At 37.7% G+C, this 17,618-nt stretch overlaps 1 protein-coding gene across 3 annotated transcripts in view; it reads left to right on the top strand.

Moving 5' to 3' along the window:
* The window catches only part of LOC124272335, a 65,096-nt gene that overhangs the window by 17,909 nt on the left and 29,569 nt on the right, over window positions 1–17,618 (top strand). For all 3 annotated transcript variants that reach the window (XM_046707520.1, XM_046707525.1, XM_046707512.1), the window contains one exon: window positions 13,734–13,740. In XM_046707520.1, coding sequence (XP_046563476.1) covers window positions 13,734–13,740 — 7 coding nt within the window. The remainder of the gene's footprint in view (window positions 1–13,733; window positions 13,741–17,618) is intronic.

Genomic DNA, 17,618 nt, shown 5'->3' with positions numbered 1-17,618 from the left:
GTTGATCACTGGATTGTGTGGTCCAGACTCGATTATTAACAGACCGCCACCATATAGCTGGAATATTGCCGAGTGCGGCGTTAAACGCAAAACAAGCAAACAAAAGCTTTCTGAAACGGGACCCAGGTCTCTACATCAGCCTTTAGACCAACCGGGAGTTGAGAATGATAAATAGAAAGCATGCAGGTCCACTGGTCGGGGAACACATAAACCGAATGTGAACAAAAACTTTCATCTGGGTAAGTGCGATATATATACAGGGAATGTATGTACAGGGAATGTAAATGTTTATTGAGGAATCGATACAGCTTGTATTTTGTGTTTAGTCATATATTGTTGCTGTTGTGCATGTGACACGGATCTAATAAAACACAGTTGTCTTTGTGTTTCTGTCCAACTTACAGAACCAGATAATCCTCCAAACATATAGTACTCAAAGTATATAAATAAATCATCCCACAACAAAACCTCCAAACAGCCCAATGACCGAGTAACCCTAATACCACCTAGGTTCCACGATAAAAGGATTGCAGGATACAGTTGTGGGCACGGTGGACACAAGGTGCGTGAAGACCTCCGTCTGGCTGTATCAAGACTGAATCGTGACATATCATCCTCTCAATGTCAAAGACAAGGTTTGGCGATCAAGTCAGTAAGCAAATGCAGCAGCATGCTTGAAACTGGGTAAGCACAACCACAGTGTTTCCCCGGGATTATGAAAGGGCAGGGTAGACGCATAGAAAAAAAGGGCACTTTAAAATTCAAAAGGGCATTCAGCAAACAAAAAAAGGCACAACAAATAAGGGTACAGTAATTTATTCAGGTTGACATTATTTTGGGTGTGTTCATAAAATTCATTCATATTCTCCTCTTCTTTCTTGCCAAGAACTTGGCCACACACTTCCTCAAGTCAATGTTAGTAGAAGACTTAACATTCATACTGACCACAAGTAGCTTCGAGCAGTCTTTCAGCCTGTTTCTATGGTCTGTCACAATGAGTTTCACCCTGGAGAAGATTCTCTCAACCTCGGATGTAGAAAGGATCACAGTAGCATATATGCTGCCTCATGCTGCTAACGTCTTTGATGTAAGGGAAAGAATGATTAGCTGGGCATGGAATCAATACCAAACATCTGGATCACCAACCCAGCGACATGCAGGTGGTCGAGAGCGTTCCACCACACAATGGGAAGATTGAAAAGCAGCTGAACATCATCACTTCTTGAATGTCATCACAGATGACCTCAATCACTGAACAATCAAGACAATGTCTGGACCTTGTCTTGCCCGACTGTGGTGTACGCAAAGAGGCTGATTTCAGCATTCCAGTGGAGCCGAACATGACCTGTGGAGGAGGTTCAATCATTTCCTGGAGTGGGACCAGTTGAGCTAGAGGAACTGACCCCATGTCCTACAGCAGGGCATCATGAGAGTGTGTGCTAGAGATGACATTTTCTATTTCTGCATGTGAACATGAGACAGTATGCTGTTGAATTCAGACAGGACTTCATCCTCATTGACGTCAGCACAAAAATCTCATCTTGCAAAGTCGTTGATTCCTACTCAGAGCGTGAGACCAATGGATGCATCACTGACTTCAAACCTACATGGATCAACTGCAGGTTGCCTTTTTATGACACCATATCTTTTCAGCAATGCTCTAACTGATGGGTGCAGAATCTTCCCTTGGCAACCATCATGACACTTTCTTGGAGTATGAAAACGTGATGTCAGGCCATGATCACATATCGTTGATCACCTACTCACTAATGAGATTTGTTGTCTAATTTGGTTGATGAATTTGCTTCCGAGAAGTCTTGACGTTTCATTTTGGGTCACATAGTCTCATTTTGATAGATGATTTAAAGATGAAACAGGTGAGGTGAGGTGAAATGGGATTTAACGTCAAGGTACTTAAGATTATTTCGCTCATATGACAACATGCATGCGTGTGTATGTGTGGATGCTTGTACTATCCCAAACTTTAGCTGGTTTTATAGTGCTAGAGATACCATGCAGGAGTTAAGCATGAATACCCCACATTATACTGACACCAAGCCAACCAGTCCTTGTTGAACCCATTAATGCCCAGCGCCAGGCGGGGAACAACAAGTACCATATTGTAACGTCTTTTGGTATGATGCGGTCGGGGATCCAACCCGCGACCTTCTGCTCTTCTGGCGGACGCTCTAACCACAATTTGACGCACAGTATCACATTTAACCACCATGAAATTCCATCTGAAGCTTTACTCTTATATCCACTGTTATGCTTTCCTGCTATAAAATAGTAGTGACTTAAGGTGTCGTCTTAAGGAGGGTAGAAAACCCAAATGGGTTTCATGCAAACCGAGGAACATAATATGTACAGACTAGGATTCAAAACAATCATTGGTTCCTGGTGAATCCAAGGGGAACAACTCCACAGAGCAGAATGTGCCTTAGACTACTGCACCTCTGGTGACCCTACCCAGTATATGAAATACTCTTCAAATCAGCATTAAACCCACTTTCAAAAAGAGAAAGTGTTATATCAAACAGCTGGCAAATATGTATTTTTATGAGCATGTGTCTCAAAATATAACAAAAGAACACTCAGGAAAATATTTATTGAAGTATAATCCACACACCACATTCATTCACCCAGAGAAAAGGACACACAACAAAAATTAATGACAGAATTAGTATGGAGTAAATTGACAATCAGTATAAAGAAGCAGTAGGAACTGATGGAAGAAGATGGTGCTGCTTGTTACAATGATTGAGGAACAACTGGATTACTTCAGTGATTGGTGCACAAACTGAGTTTGGAACAGTACCCACAGTTTGTGATAAAACAAAAGCATACACAAAAATGTAGGGAAAACACAGCCTAACTTTACAACATTCTTGGACAAAATTCTGTAGCTCACCTTGACAAGCAGTCTCTACAAACAGTTCAAAATGTAAGTTTCAACAAAAATGTAAGTTGGTATCCAAATATTTTCTGCATAAATAGAGGACCTAATTGATGAATATGAATCAATCATTAGAGCCTCTGAATCCGCCACAAACAAAACCAGTAATAGTTTTCATCTTAAATAATTATTATTTTTGTTAAATATAATTATTATGGAGACAAATGTCAATGCTTAGTTTCAGCATATTTGGCTGAAATAATTTAAAACAAGAGAAAAGGAAAACTCATATGAAGTTCCTGATTTTTTTAAAGATGTCTATGACGGTTAATGCATGACTGACATAACTCAAACAGGCCAAACATAAGTTAACTTGACTATTTTCACATTCATTGGAAACAGAAACACAGATATTTTTACTGTTATAAACTTGGTCACTGCTTCAGTTCTCACATATGAAGAGAACTGTCCTAACTTTAAGAACATTAGCTGAATAACAAATAACTAACTTCTTCTGCCCTAACCATGGCAACTATGATAGTACAGTTTTGGACTGTTCCACTGTCAGGTTCTAGCACTAACTTCTTTACACACAAGAAAATGCTGCAGGCAACGTGAAATAGGACATCAATTTCAATCTATCTACTTGAATGGAACTGCTGTTTTCCCTTTTGTTATTTTTGTATTTCATTCATTGAGACAGTTTAGTACATGGTCTCCACAACAATGAGATCCTATTGTTCCTGTGTAAAAGAACAATACAGAGAATCGAAATATGCATCATCTGTATTATCAAATAAAATCAAACATAACAGAATAAAGACAAGTGCCATTGATGACATGGGGTATTACATGTATGAACTAGCAAGGCATCCAGTGCACCGATGTGACAATGACATAATACATGTCACTAATTCAATATACTTGACAGATGTGACAAAGATGGTCTGTTGTATAGTACAATACATTTATCTCCCACTAACACTCTATATCTGATGAATGTGACAAAGATGGTCTGTTGTACGGTACAATACATTTATCTCCCACTAACTCAGTATATATGATGAATGTGACAAAGATGGTCTGTTGTACGGTACAATACATTTATCTCCCACTAACTCAGTATATATGATGAATGTGACAAAGATGGTCTGTTGTACGTACGGTACAATACATTTATCTCCTACTAACTCAGTATATCTGATGAATGTGACAAAGATGGTCTGTTGTACATACGGTACAATACATTTATCTCCCACTAACTCAGTATATATGATGAATGTGACAAAGATGGTCTGTTGTATGTATGGTACAATACATTTATCTCCCCCTAACTAACTCTCTATATCTGATGAATGTGACAAAGATGGTCTGTTGTATGGTACAATACATTTATCTCCCACTAATTAACTCAGTATATAGGATGAATGTGACAAAGATGGTCTGTTGTACGTACGGTACAATACATTTATCTCCCACTAACTCAGTATATATGATGAATGTGACAAAGATGGTTAGTTGTACGGTACAATACATTTATCTCCCACTAACTCAGTATATATGATGAATGTGACAAAGATGGTCTGTTGTACGTACGGTACAATACATTTATCTCCCACTAACTCAGTATATAGGATGAATGTGACAAAGATGGTCTGTTGTATGTATGGCACAATACATTTATCTCCCACTAACTCTCTATATCTGATGAATGTGACAAAGATGGTCTGTTGTATGGTACAATACATTTATCTCCCACTAACTCAGTAACTCTGATGAATGTGACAAAGATGGTCTGTTGTACGTACGGTACAATACATTTATCTCCCACTAACTCAGTATATATGATGAATGTGACAAAGATGGTCTGTTGTATGTATGGTACAATACATTCATCTCCCACTAACTCTCTATATCTGATGAATGTGACAAAGATGGTCTGTTGTATGGTACAATACATTTATCTCCCACTAATTAACTCTCTATATCTGATGAATGTGACAAAGATGGTCTGTTGTACGTACGGTACAATACATTTATCTCCCACTAATTCAGTATATATGATGAATGTGACAAAGATGGTCTGTTGTATGGTACAATACATTTATCTCCCACTAACTCAGTATATATGATGAATGTGACAAAGATGGTCTGTTGTACGTACGGTACAATACATTTATCTCCCACTAATTCAGTATATATGATGAATGTGACAAAGATGGTCTGTTGTATGTACGGTACAATACATTTATCTCCCACTAACTCAGTATATATGATGAATGTGACAAAGATGGTCTGTTGTACGGTTCAATACATTTATCTCCCACTAATTAACTCTCTATATCTGATGAATGTGACAAAGATGGTCTGTTGTACGTACGGTACAATACATTTATCTCCCACTAACTCAGTAACTCTGATGAATGTGACAAAGATGGTCTGTTATACGGTACAATACATTTATCTCCCACTAACTCAGTATATATGATGAATGTGACAAAGATGGTCTGTTGTATGGTACAATACATTTATCTCCCACTAACTCAGTATATATGATGAATGTGACAAAGATGGTCTGTTGTACGTACGGTACAATACATTTATCTCCCACTAACTCAGTATATATGATGAATGTGACAAAGATGGTCTGTTGTACGGTACAATACATTTATCTCCCACTAACTCAGTATATATGACGAAAGTGACAAAGATGGTCTGTTGTATGGTACAATACATTTATCTCCCACTAATTAACTCTATATATATGATGAATGTGACAAAGATGGTCTGTTGTACGTACGGTACAATACATTTATCTCCCACTAACTCAGTATATATGATGAATGTGACAAAGATGGTCTGTTGTATGTACGGTACAATACATTTATCGCCCACTAACTCTCTATATCTGATGAATGTAGATCAGAGCTGAAACGTCCTGGTGTTAAAGAAAGCTAGATACCCATGTTAACACTGGACCTTCACCCTAAAAGAGATCATTCTTCACATCCACTTTTCACACACACAGTCATGATATTAGTTCTATCCTGAGGAACATCAACCAACAATGTAATGTCTGGGGCACCTTGAAGTCTAAATACTGAAACATCTCCTAAAGTATTCATCCACCCATCACAAAATAAAATATTATGAAACGTTTCTAAATCATTATAAAAGTCCTGTGAGAACAGACCTGGTTCTCTTTTAAATAGACACAGATCATATCCATTAACATGAAGATATATACTTAGTTCTTCCCAGTCACCCATGGTAGAGTGAGTGAGTGAGTGAGTGAGTTTAGTTTTTCGCCACACTCAGCATTATTCCAGCTATATGGTGGCAGTCTGTAAATAATCAAGTCTGGACCAGACAATCCAGTGATCAACAGCATGAGCATAGATCTATGCAATTGGGATACAATGACATGTGTCAACCAAGTCAGCGTGCCTGACCACCCAATCCCGTTAGTCGCCTCTTAAGACAAGCATGGGTTTCACCCATGTTAGAACTGTTTTGCTTCCTGTTTCCTCCAAGTCAACAAGAGACAGATGATAATCTTTAATGCAAAGAAAAGGTTCTGATAAATGAAGGTCAGGCATTATCAAAGACTCATCTTTGTCAACCAAGGCTACCAAACAGAGTCAGTTATTACTATTACAAATAAGACTTGGATAACAATGACCAACACAAGACAAGTTCATGGGAACTATAAACTCCTGTATCTAAACACATGTACCTGTGCTCATTTTCCTTATAACAATAATAACAGTAGTAATTCACTCATATAGCGCCTAGTATCCATCTGACTAGTTGCTCACTGGACGCTGTAATCAGAATCTGATTATTATCACCCTAGATGACCCATGCTGCCTGTGAGGCGCTAGAAGGTTATAGTCACATGACTTGATATATTTGTTGGTAAAAGGGCAAGAATACTCAATGCCCGAGAAGCAAAACAAAAAACCCATTGGGAATCCACGACTGGCTGATAACTGATAAACAAACTATTAAAAAAGCATTGTTAGCAATTGAATCTGGAACCTATGTACCGGTAATAAACAACAATGAAACAACTATCTGTATGAGTGGGCCAAGGCTATGTTGGGAATATGGACCATACACCAAGCAGTCTTAGCGATACAACTGTCATAATATACTGAGAGAAACAAACAAAGGAACATAGAAAAATTCAAGCATTCTTTTAATATTTTCCAGTTTTCATCACCAGATTTTAATAGCGCTGTGGGAGGAAATCTGAGAATAAATAAAGGAACACTGCCATGAAGTGGTGTTCCCTTATTTGTTTCCCTCAGTATATATAAAAAGCAGTCTCTGAAATCGATAATATGTCAAAGCACTAACATCACATTGTAGAATATGGACTCATGGTGTTTATCTGATCTGATTCCTGAATTCAGCACCAAAAAGATTAGCAGGATACCGATAATTTAGCACCAACTAGCTGGTCATCCTTGACTTCATCATCTACACGCTGAAATTTACACTCTGGACTAAAGAAACTGACCACATTTACATTTAACAAAGAACAGGGCAATCAGTCAAAAGTGCAATCTCAACCGAATGTCCTTTAAAATCAAAATCAACACAAGTTTAAAATTTTTGAATTTCCAATGATTGCAAAGGAGTTATAACTTACATCAACAAGTGTTGACATGTTGCAAATCTAATGACGCAAAGGTGAGATTCAATTTATCATCCATAATTAATTTTTATTCCAGTTTGTTAACAGCAATAAAAGGTATCTTAAGTGTACAGATAACCAGCTTCAGTGGCAGAGAGGCTAGTGATGTCACTGTGATGTCACTATGAGATCATAGTAAGATCTGACATCACAATGTTCTGCAAAGCAGTGTGATACAATTTCATTTTTAGCAATATGTCTCAGAGATACTTTTTAACTCTATAAAATGACCACAAATACAGTTTGGGAAGATTAAACCAGAAACTAAGCTCTCTAACACTGAAACCAAATACCGCAACAGGAAACGTGATGTCAGTAAATTACCATAAGTTATACAATAAATGAGCTATTTAAAACAAAATATAATTATATGTATTCTAACAGCCACACATACATGTAGATGATAATATATATACCACATAGACGGACACAATCATCAGGTTTCCAGACTTTGTTAAGTATGTAGACTCACACCTGCTAATCACAATTATTGCACAAAATATGTAAGTAAGACCTTTAAATGGATAGTACTTACCATAGATTATGTCATGAAGTAAAGCTGTCATGATCTGTTAAACATTGGAACCTCGAACTCAACTGAGACATTGTCATAGTTACCAATGGCAACCAAACACTATTCAGAAACTATTGCCAACGGTTTTAACAATTCATTGTGTTCATACTGATTCTCTGATTTACCCTTTTATGCCATTGTTTTTTCAACATGTATGGTAGGTAAATGAAATGAAAATGCAATCACACTTTTCAAAACTTTATTTACTGTCAGTCTGTTGAAAATAAAGAAGCATAGTAAAGGAATTATCTCCTTATCAATTGACCTACTTTATCAGTAAAATTGGTTAGATTTGGCCAGAAAGACCACAGCCATTTTATCAAACATTTCTGAATTGGTTACAGACTTTTCACTCAAAACGGCTGAAAATAAACAAAAAATCCCACAAAGTCATTCTTTTTACTCTAATCACTAAAACTTATGACCATATTTGAATTGGAAACTATGAAATCAAACATTCAAAACAACTGTCCTACAGAAGTTCTTTTAGACCATTAAAATACCTCCACAGATGGTCTTATGCCTGTAACACTGATTTGGCAAAGTGAAAATATTCACTGACTAGAAACAATTAAAATGACTCCCTCATAATGTAGTTTTATTCCTTATTTATCAAACTTAATTATGAACCAAATTATGAAAAACACTGGACATTGAACAAACAATAAATCTATGACAACCAATCAAACATAAAGTCACTTGAGTGAATTGAAGTTTTTTCAAAAAACAATTTTTGAGAAACCGGTCATTTGTTATTAAGGTGGGTGTATTAGATGAAATGAAAGTGAGTGAGTGAGTTTAGTTTTACGCCGCTTTTAGCAATATTCCAGCAATATCACAGCTGGTGGACACCAGAAATGGGCTTCACACATTGTGCCCATGTGGAGAATTGAACCCGGGTCTTCAGCATGACGAGCGAACACTTTAACCACTAGGCTACCCCACCACCCAAATAAAATCAGAGGGAGGTCACCAAAATTTATGACATACTCAAGTGGAGGGTCTTAAAAACTAGAAACACATATTTTGGGAAGGTCATTAAAAAAATAGAAATTTTAGAATGAAATATAAAGTGCATTTTCATGTTGTTGTTTTTCAGGAAAGGTAAAAAAAATACAAGCACAGGGTCATAGAAAGTATGACAAGATGTTGGAGGAGGTAATTATTTTCACAACATTACTGCACTGAAAATGTCTGCAATTACTGGCTTGTCCCATACATTTCAATATCAAAGAGAAAACTAATGAAAACAGTACAGAAGTCATGGTAAACAAGACACATAGTATAAATATCTGGCATGTCTACCACCCTTGTAACAAGTAACATACATGTATATCATTGTCACTGAATAACAACATCACCTGAATGTTCTAAAGCGGCCTTCACACGGCAAACTAAAGTTCAACAACACATGTTAAAATTTTAAAAGTTGTCAAACTCCCATTTTCACACTTACATTTGTAGGTTGAGTTGACCAAAACATCACATGGCAATTTCGTTGTTTGACAACACTTCACACGTCAAACTCGAGTTTGCCAACACCGAAAGTTTGATGGAAAAGTTGGTGAAAATAGAGACCGATTTTATTTCTCGACAACAGTTTGACAACTCTGAAATTGGAGTTGGTGTCACGTTGTTGGAATGTTCACACTCTCAAACTAGAGTTTCACAACATGTGTTGTGGAACTTTAGTTTACCGTGTGAAGGCCGCTTAACATGTTAGTAACACATCCATAGCAACACAGCTAACTCACACATTCACATCAATCAGTCTCAAAGATTATTAAACATGAAAAACATCAACCCCAAACTCAATATTAGAACAAATGGCTAGGGTGTAAAATGACATGGCAACCATTATCGCAAAAAGTTGACAAAACAGAACAAAAGTTATGTAGCTATTGAGCACTCATTTCAAAAATGGAATGGGTGTTGGCTCTCTGGCACAAAAACAAATGGCATCACAAAACATTTTCTTTGAAAAATTGTTGTCTTTTGTTTGTTTCATTATTTTGGATTTGTGTTTGATCCAAATATTGTACGGCCATCACTTGCAGAAAGGGATTCCGTTTTACATATCTAGGTCAAATGTAGACTAACATTTAGTCTCTGAAATGAACATATTTTTACAGAAAACAAAAACTGTTCATAAAAAATAATTATAAAATATAATGAAAAAGGGGCCCAGTGACTTTCTTCATTTTCAGAAAGTTTGGAAATCTGGACATGCCACATACAGTAGAACACGGATATAACGAACTCCAAGGGACCAAGAAATTTAGTTTGCTATATCCGTTGTTCGTTATTCACATTTGACCGCCATCTTGGATTGTAGAGATGTAGAGACATGTATATGCTGAGGCTACAAATCTTTATTCTTGTACATGTACATTGACATAACATTAAAATTCTGAATTTATCATTCACAGACATTAGCTAGAACATGTTTAACAATCACAACAATCTCAACAATACATGTATATAATTTAATCAAACAATGTTGATTCGCCGCCAACAAGGTTGATGTATACTGCTAAGTGGCTGAGCTGACACTGAGTGAGTTCGCTAATCACGTCGTTAATTGGGTCATGGGGGTAGTAAATCAGTTCCCTATAGCCGTTAATTCGCTACTCACGAGTTCGTTATTCGCGTATAATTTAATGATATTATAAAGGACTATTGACGGGACTTTTAAATTTGTTCGCTATATCCGTTTGTACGCTATATCCGTGTTCGCTATATCCATGTTCTACTGTATTTTTTACTTGTATCGGCTTTCTTGGATACATTTGTTTCAGGGTCTGTATGACAGACCAGGTCACATGGTACTTTAGGTCCTCCAACCAATCACTTGATGATTACCTTTATTTAAAGTTCCTAGGATAAATCCACTCATCTATGACTAGAACTACTAAACACACTGTACACATGTACAAACTCTCTAACAGCATCTCACGACAAAACTTCTACAACTATTTCAACACAATCTGCATCCACAAACAAATCAAACATCTTGTCTCGCCTCTAAAACATAACAAGTGATGCAATATGTCATTATCGGGGTTGGAAAAATTGGCACAAAATAAAGCAGGAATTTATTACACATTGTATTCATTTAATAACGATATTGTTATTATTAACAAAGTCTATGCCTTTGGGGCTTTTGTTATTTCACACAAAAATATTCAAAATATTTCAAAATTTAAACACACTGGTTGAAGAAATATTCATGAACTGCAGTTCACAAACTTTGGGCGATATTTGTTTTATTTCTTTCTTTTTAAACATACTTTTCAGAAAAGTAGTAAATAACCATTTCATTGTTTTTGTTTATAAAATGTACTTTCAGTTTGACACATTGTGTGCAAAACAATGTTTGTGGTGAAAATTCAAATTAGAATTCAAAGGAAAAAATAGTGCTTTATACATTTTGAAGGTATTTTTCTAAAATGATTTTATAGTTTGTGAAATTCAAAAATGAATTTAATAGTTTTGTCAAGATACAGTCAAAACACTACGATATAGTCCCCTTCACCTGTCATAACAAGTATTATGAAATAATTTCTAGGGTTCCAGCTGACAAGTTTCAGTATGGATTAACAGCTACAAACTCAACACATACCATATATATATACAGTTTGGCTGATACTTTCAATATTTTTGAACATGTGAAACATTCTGTCAGCAAGTCTATGAGTAAATACCAATTTAACTAATGAAATTAAAAATATACATAACCCTGTTCAATTGTTTACTGAACAAACAAGTGTCTTTGTCTAGATTCCACATGATTTTACAAAATTTCCACAAAGTATTTTTGGTTTTGGTGGTTTCAAGTTACACCAAATTCAAATGAATATGATATTTGGTCAATCTGGTTGAGCTGTGTGATACAAAAAATGGTGTAACATACTCTTCTCCCAGTGTCTTCGAGTCTGAGAGCCATCATCTACATGCTTACATTACATTGGGAGGTAACCATGGCTACTGTGTTACAAGGATAAGGTGATGAAGCTTGCAATGCAACCGCTGAACATACATGACTGAAGAATGGTGCTGTCATCCACAAAATATTTGTTGGTTTGTTATTTTACGCTGCACTCAGCAATATTCCGACTATATCACAGCGGTCTGTAAATAATCAATTCTGGACCAGACAATCCAGTGATTGACATCATGAGCATCGATCTACGCAATTATGATACGATGACATGTGTCAACCAAGTCAGCGAACCTGACCACCCTTTCCCGTTAGTCGCCTCTTACAACAAGCATGGGTTACTGAAGACCAACTCTAACCTGAGTTGTACATGTTTCACCTACAAAATATTCGCCAACTGCATAATATAGTGAGCATATACCCTGATGATGCAATCTAGCTGATTTGCTCATCTTCATCATTGTCTGTCATCCATTAGAATGTCATCAGTGTCCCCATTTAAGGACATAATTCTTTCTATGTCATATGCAATAAACCCGTATAAGATATAACTACATCTTCAGAAAATACTTAGTCCCATGCATGTATGTCTATATACAATACAGCAAGTCTACGATCTTGTGGTTTTAGATTAAAACAGACATGTCCAAATATGTGCAACATCCAGCCATGATATATGAACAATTTTTCAACTGATCTCCAGTTTTCAACTAATAAGACTCAGTCAACACACATTCCTGAATAAATGTATATTTATCATGTATGATATCCTATTACCACAAGATCCATCCTCGACCATCAAGGGTGATATATTCCATTTCATGATGACACATATGGTGATGGGGATGAAACTGTATTCATTAATTTATTCTGGCCTGGCCATCGCTAACACAGCTTTTCCTGGGTACTGCTGCAGGGGATGTTGGACAAGATGTAGATGGTTGATTAATCGTGGAGTTTTGCTGCATCTCATTCATGGAAATGTGAAGTTGTCATTCAAGATATTACATCACTTCATAGAAAACTAACATAGAAAACTAACAACCATAAACTTTGACCAAAAACAAGGGTCCAGTGGATCCTTACGTACCAATTTCAACGGTCCATATAGGAAATATGAGGGTCCAGTAAAGTAACGAAATGACCTTGTGTAGTGAACCGTAAAATTTAGCTATTATTTTAATCAAAGGAACCTTATATTTTTTGTCAAGAAATTGGTAAAATGAATATTATTGTGCATCCCTCGGACACAATATATATTTATTCTGCGTCCATTGTGTATGTGCAGACTGGACATTTCTGCATCAAGTAAAACCTACATATCATATTTGTCATGGCCTGATGTCACTCCCGCCCTACAGTCTACTCTAAGAAGGAAGATTTTCTAACGATGCATTGTAAACCATATCAGTGTTTGTACTTGAACATGTCAGATAAACAAACAATGACACTGACACCGGGTGTCAACTTCATGGCTTTTTTGACCCGACCCAAGGATAACACAAACATACAGGTCACTCTACTATCTGAAGTATTGTCAGTCAGTTCTCTCAGTCAATTTTCTTTTCTTCTTCTGTTTTAGGATACTGGATTTCACCTGCAAAGAATAATTACCAGACAGTTACCAAGTTATCTACACTGATGTCTTCAAATCTAATATGAACCATAAAATCAGGGGCTTAGCTGCCATTGTATGAAAAAGCCCGGGCTTACACACGATTGTTGCTGAAAAGGTTGGGCAAGCCGTCAATACTATCTAAATATATAGCTTTGCAACCTATCAGGCTTACACGAAAAAATTGGCTTGCTACACGCCTGAAAATTTATTACAATCCATAAAGATTTTAAGCCACATACAAATATCTTTACACAGTTCATTGTTTGGTAAAAAAAACACAAAAGGGATGCTTTGGACCAGTGATAGCCTAGTGATTAAAGCATTGGCTTGTCATGTCAAAAACCTGTGTTTGATCACCCCATGGGTACAATGTGTGAAGACCATTTCTGATGTCCCCCATTTATTGCTGGAAGATTGCTAAAAGCGGTCTAAAACTTAACTCACTCACTCACTGGAGCAGTGGAGCAGAGCACTCGGAAAGTTTCATAACTTATTTGGGCCAACTTACCTGAAATGCTCTCAACACAACCGTCCCTACCTGTATTCTTATCACTTCTATTGTGTTTACACTTCTGATTCAGCCTAGTGGTTAAGACATGAGTTCGATGCCACCCATGATGCTGGAATATTGCTAATAGCAGCATAAGACCATACTCTCTCACTCTGATGCTGCCTGGCACTCACCTACTCCCTCTTCCTCCAGCATATAGTCCTCCTCATCATCGTCCTCATCCTCGGCCATCTCGTCGTCAATGGGCTCCATGCAGCACAGACTGTAGCAGACCACGCTGATGATGATGGTGGGCAGGCCAAACATCAGCAGGAACAGCCAGCGGGACGCCTGCCAGATGCTCTGGGGGGTACACAGGGAATATGTCATTGCTTTCCCAAGTCAGAAATTACCAATTTGTCACCACAGTCAAGGTATGAATACCTCCGAGTTCCATAATTATATGAAAGCAGATTCCATTGTGTGTACAGGGGAGGAACCAGTGTGTGCATCTGTGTGCCTGTGCCTGTGCGTGTGTGCGTGTGTGCGTGCGTGCAAGCGCAAGTGCACCACCTCAAAATAACTTCCCTGAGGAACATTTCCCTTTAACCTTTGGACTTCATCATTTCTGTGCACCCCCCTTCTCCAAAATCCTGGATCCACCCCTTTTGTATCTGATGAATCATTAGTGTATGTTTAAGAATCACTATCAGATAGTGACAATGCCAGGTGTTTGCCAAAGGATGAACGTATCCTGCCTTTTGAGCAGCACCCATCACAAACACATGCACAGGCAAGTCAATACTCATGTGAACAAACACAAGTCCACAAGATTCCACATAGGGACTTTAGACAGCATCTTGGTTACTGATGCAACAAATTTAACATACATAACAATGTGGAAACAGTTACTGTGTGCAAGGAAGAAAGCAGGAATCATTTCAAAGTTCAAGTGCATCACACACATAAACCAGGGCTGAGTTACGAGTTCTCACTCTTGGAATAGTTAAAAAACGTCATGTGACATGTGAAACTGTCCATACTCACCACAACTGTAGACACCAGGTCATAGCCGAGTCTCAGGAGTCTCTGTAGAAAGCCAGTCCCTCCAGATCCCTGCAACAACATACACAATGTCCAGTCAGTAACTAACTGATTCAGACATCCACCAGGTGTCAGCCTGCTGGACCATAACATTATGTTGAGTGAGTGAGTGAGTTTAGTTTTACGCCGCACCCAGCAATATTCCAGCTATATGGCAGCAGTCTGTAAATAATTGAGTCTGGACTAGACAATCCAGTGATCAACAGCATGAGCATCGATCTGCGCAATTGGGAACCGATGACATGTGTCAACCAAGTCAGCGAGCCTGACCTGCCGATCCCGTTAGTCGCCTTTTACGACAAGCATAGTAGCCTTTTATGACAAGAATGGGTTGCTGAAGACCTATTCTACCCCGGATCTTCATGGGTCACGAGATGTTGAAATTATCATGGATTATGTTTGGTCATCTACAAACATCTGGTCTATATGTAGATCCCTCTCACTCAGGTTTACAACTATTCCATGTGTTCAGGTAACAGGAAGAAGGTGAGTCTAAATGTGTACTAGTGGACTCAAAGACAATATCATGGATTCTATAGATTATCCTTTCAGATGAAAATATGTTTGATTACTGTGTATCCCTCCCTCCCTCTCTCCTTCCTTCAGTCCCTCCCTATCTCCCTCTTCCTTTCTTCCCACTGCCATTCCTCTCTCCCTCTCTCATTTCTTTCTCCTTTGTCCCTTATTATTTCCCTCTATCCTTGCCTTCCTCCCTCATTCACTCATTCCCTCCATTCCTCCTCCCTATGTCTCTGTGTCCACCTCAGCAAACCTGACCACCTGATCCACAAATTGACCCATAGTTCCATTAATCAAACAGAGATGTCACATTTAAATACCTCAATTTTTCCATCCTCCACATCCTGGAGGAACTGCTTGAAGGAAGCTACTGTGAAGTCTGTTACACTGGACTCTGGGAAGTAGTGCATGTGCTTCTCAGGGTCAAGGACAAAGACGGTGGGCGTGCTGAGGAAGGACATGGTGATGGTGTTGGCGGTGTCCACGTCGTTCATCCACAGAAACTGGTACTTGCTGGATCATACAAGAACATGGTGAGCCAGTGAGTGAGTTTAGTTTTACGCTGCACTCAGCAATATTCCAGGTACATGTACATGGTGGCGGTCCGTAAATAATCAAGTCTGGACCAGACAATCCAATGATCAACAGCATGAGCGTTGATCTACGCAATTGAGATACGATGACACAAGTACATGGGAAAAACGGTTAATGGGAAATAATGTAGAACAACATCAAAATATGCTGCATAGATTCTGCACTTTAATTGGATGAAATGTTATACACAAAGACTTAAAGTACAAATATAACAATTCCATCCTTTAAGAATTTACATATTACTGGGAATCCTGTAAAATATTTCTCAGAATATGAGAAAAAAATAATTTTAACTTTATGTTTGTCCGTTTGTTAATTATGGGAACTAGAATGTGAGCAATATATATGATGAATTTGACAGAGTAATTTGAAATAATTAAGTAATTAAGATGAATGTTTGTCTTACCTGTGCAGGTGCCCTCGGGGCTCTGTGGCAATCTGCTGTGCTATACTTTTTATTCTGAAAGGTAAAAAGCTACAGTTAATCTACAGCATTCCATGTCAAACAGTTCGGACACTTAGAACAGTAAAATACAATAACTGCTTCAACATACCATGACATACATGGAAGTATATGATTGAAGTAATGAATGCATGTTCGCAGTAGTAGTTGATTTTTTGGGTTATTCTTTAGCAACAATATTAATAATATTCAAGCTGAATGGCAGCAGTCTGTAAATAATCAAGTCTGGACCAGACAATCCAGTGATCAACAGCATGAGCGTTGACCTGGATCTTCATGGGTTATAGAAGCTGATAGTAGCTAACAGTATACAAGATATTGACCTGTCAGACATTACTTGGATACTTGAGAGTTGATGGCCCCTATGTCCAGTACAAAATATCCATTGTAAATTGCATATCATCATCATCATCATCATCATCATCATCATCATCATCATCATGCACAAAGTGCACATCCGATAGCATGCTCAACAAGTCATTATTAACCCCTCAGTTGGTCCAGAGTGCACTCAAATTCACTCTCAGCTCCATGGGGAAAATGACCCTCTTGAAATTTCACAGTTACATAAACATCTATACACAACATACAGACATTAGTAAATGGACATACAAGTGTAAATATGTTTATCAGATTTAAGAGGTGAGGTGAGGTGACATTGGGTTTAAAGTCGGCTTGAGAATATTTCGCTCATATGACGATGTGCATGCGTGTGTAT

Source organism: Haliotis rubra, unplaced genomic scaffold, assembly GCF_003918875.1.
Source record: "Haliotis rubra isolate DU_JTF1 unplaced genomic scaffold, ASM391887v1 Scf103, whole genome shotgun sequence".
Taxonomy (NCBI): Eukaryota; Metazoa; Mollusca; class Gastropoda; order Lepetellida; family Haliotidae; genus Haliotis; species Haliotis rubra.
Note: the sequence above shows the minus strand (reverse complement) of the source record. Positions and strands in the feature narration are given on the sequence as shown.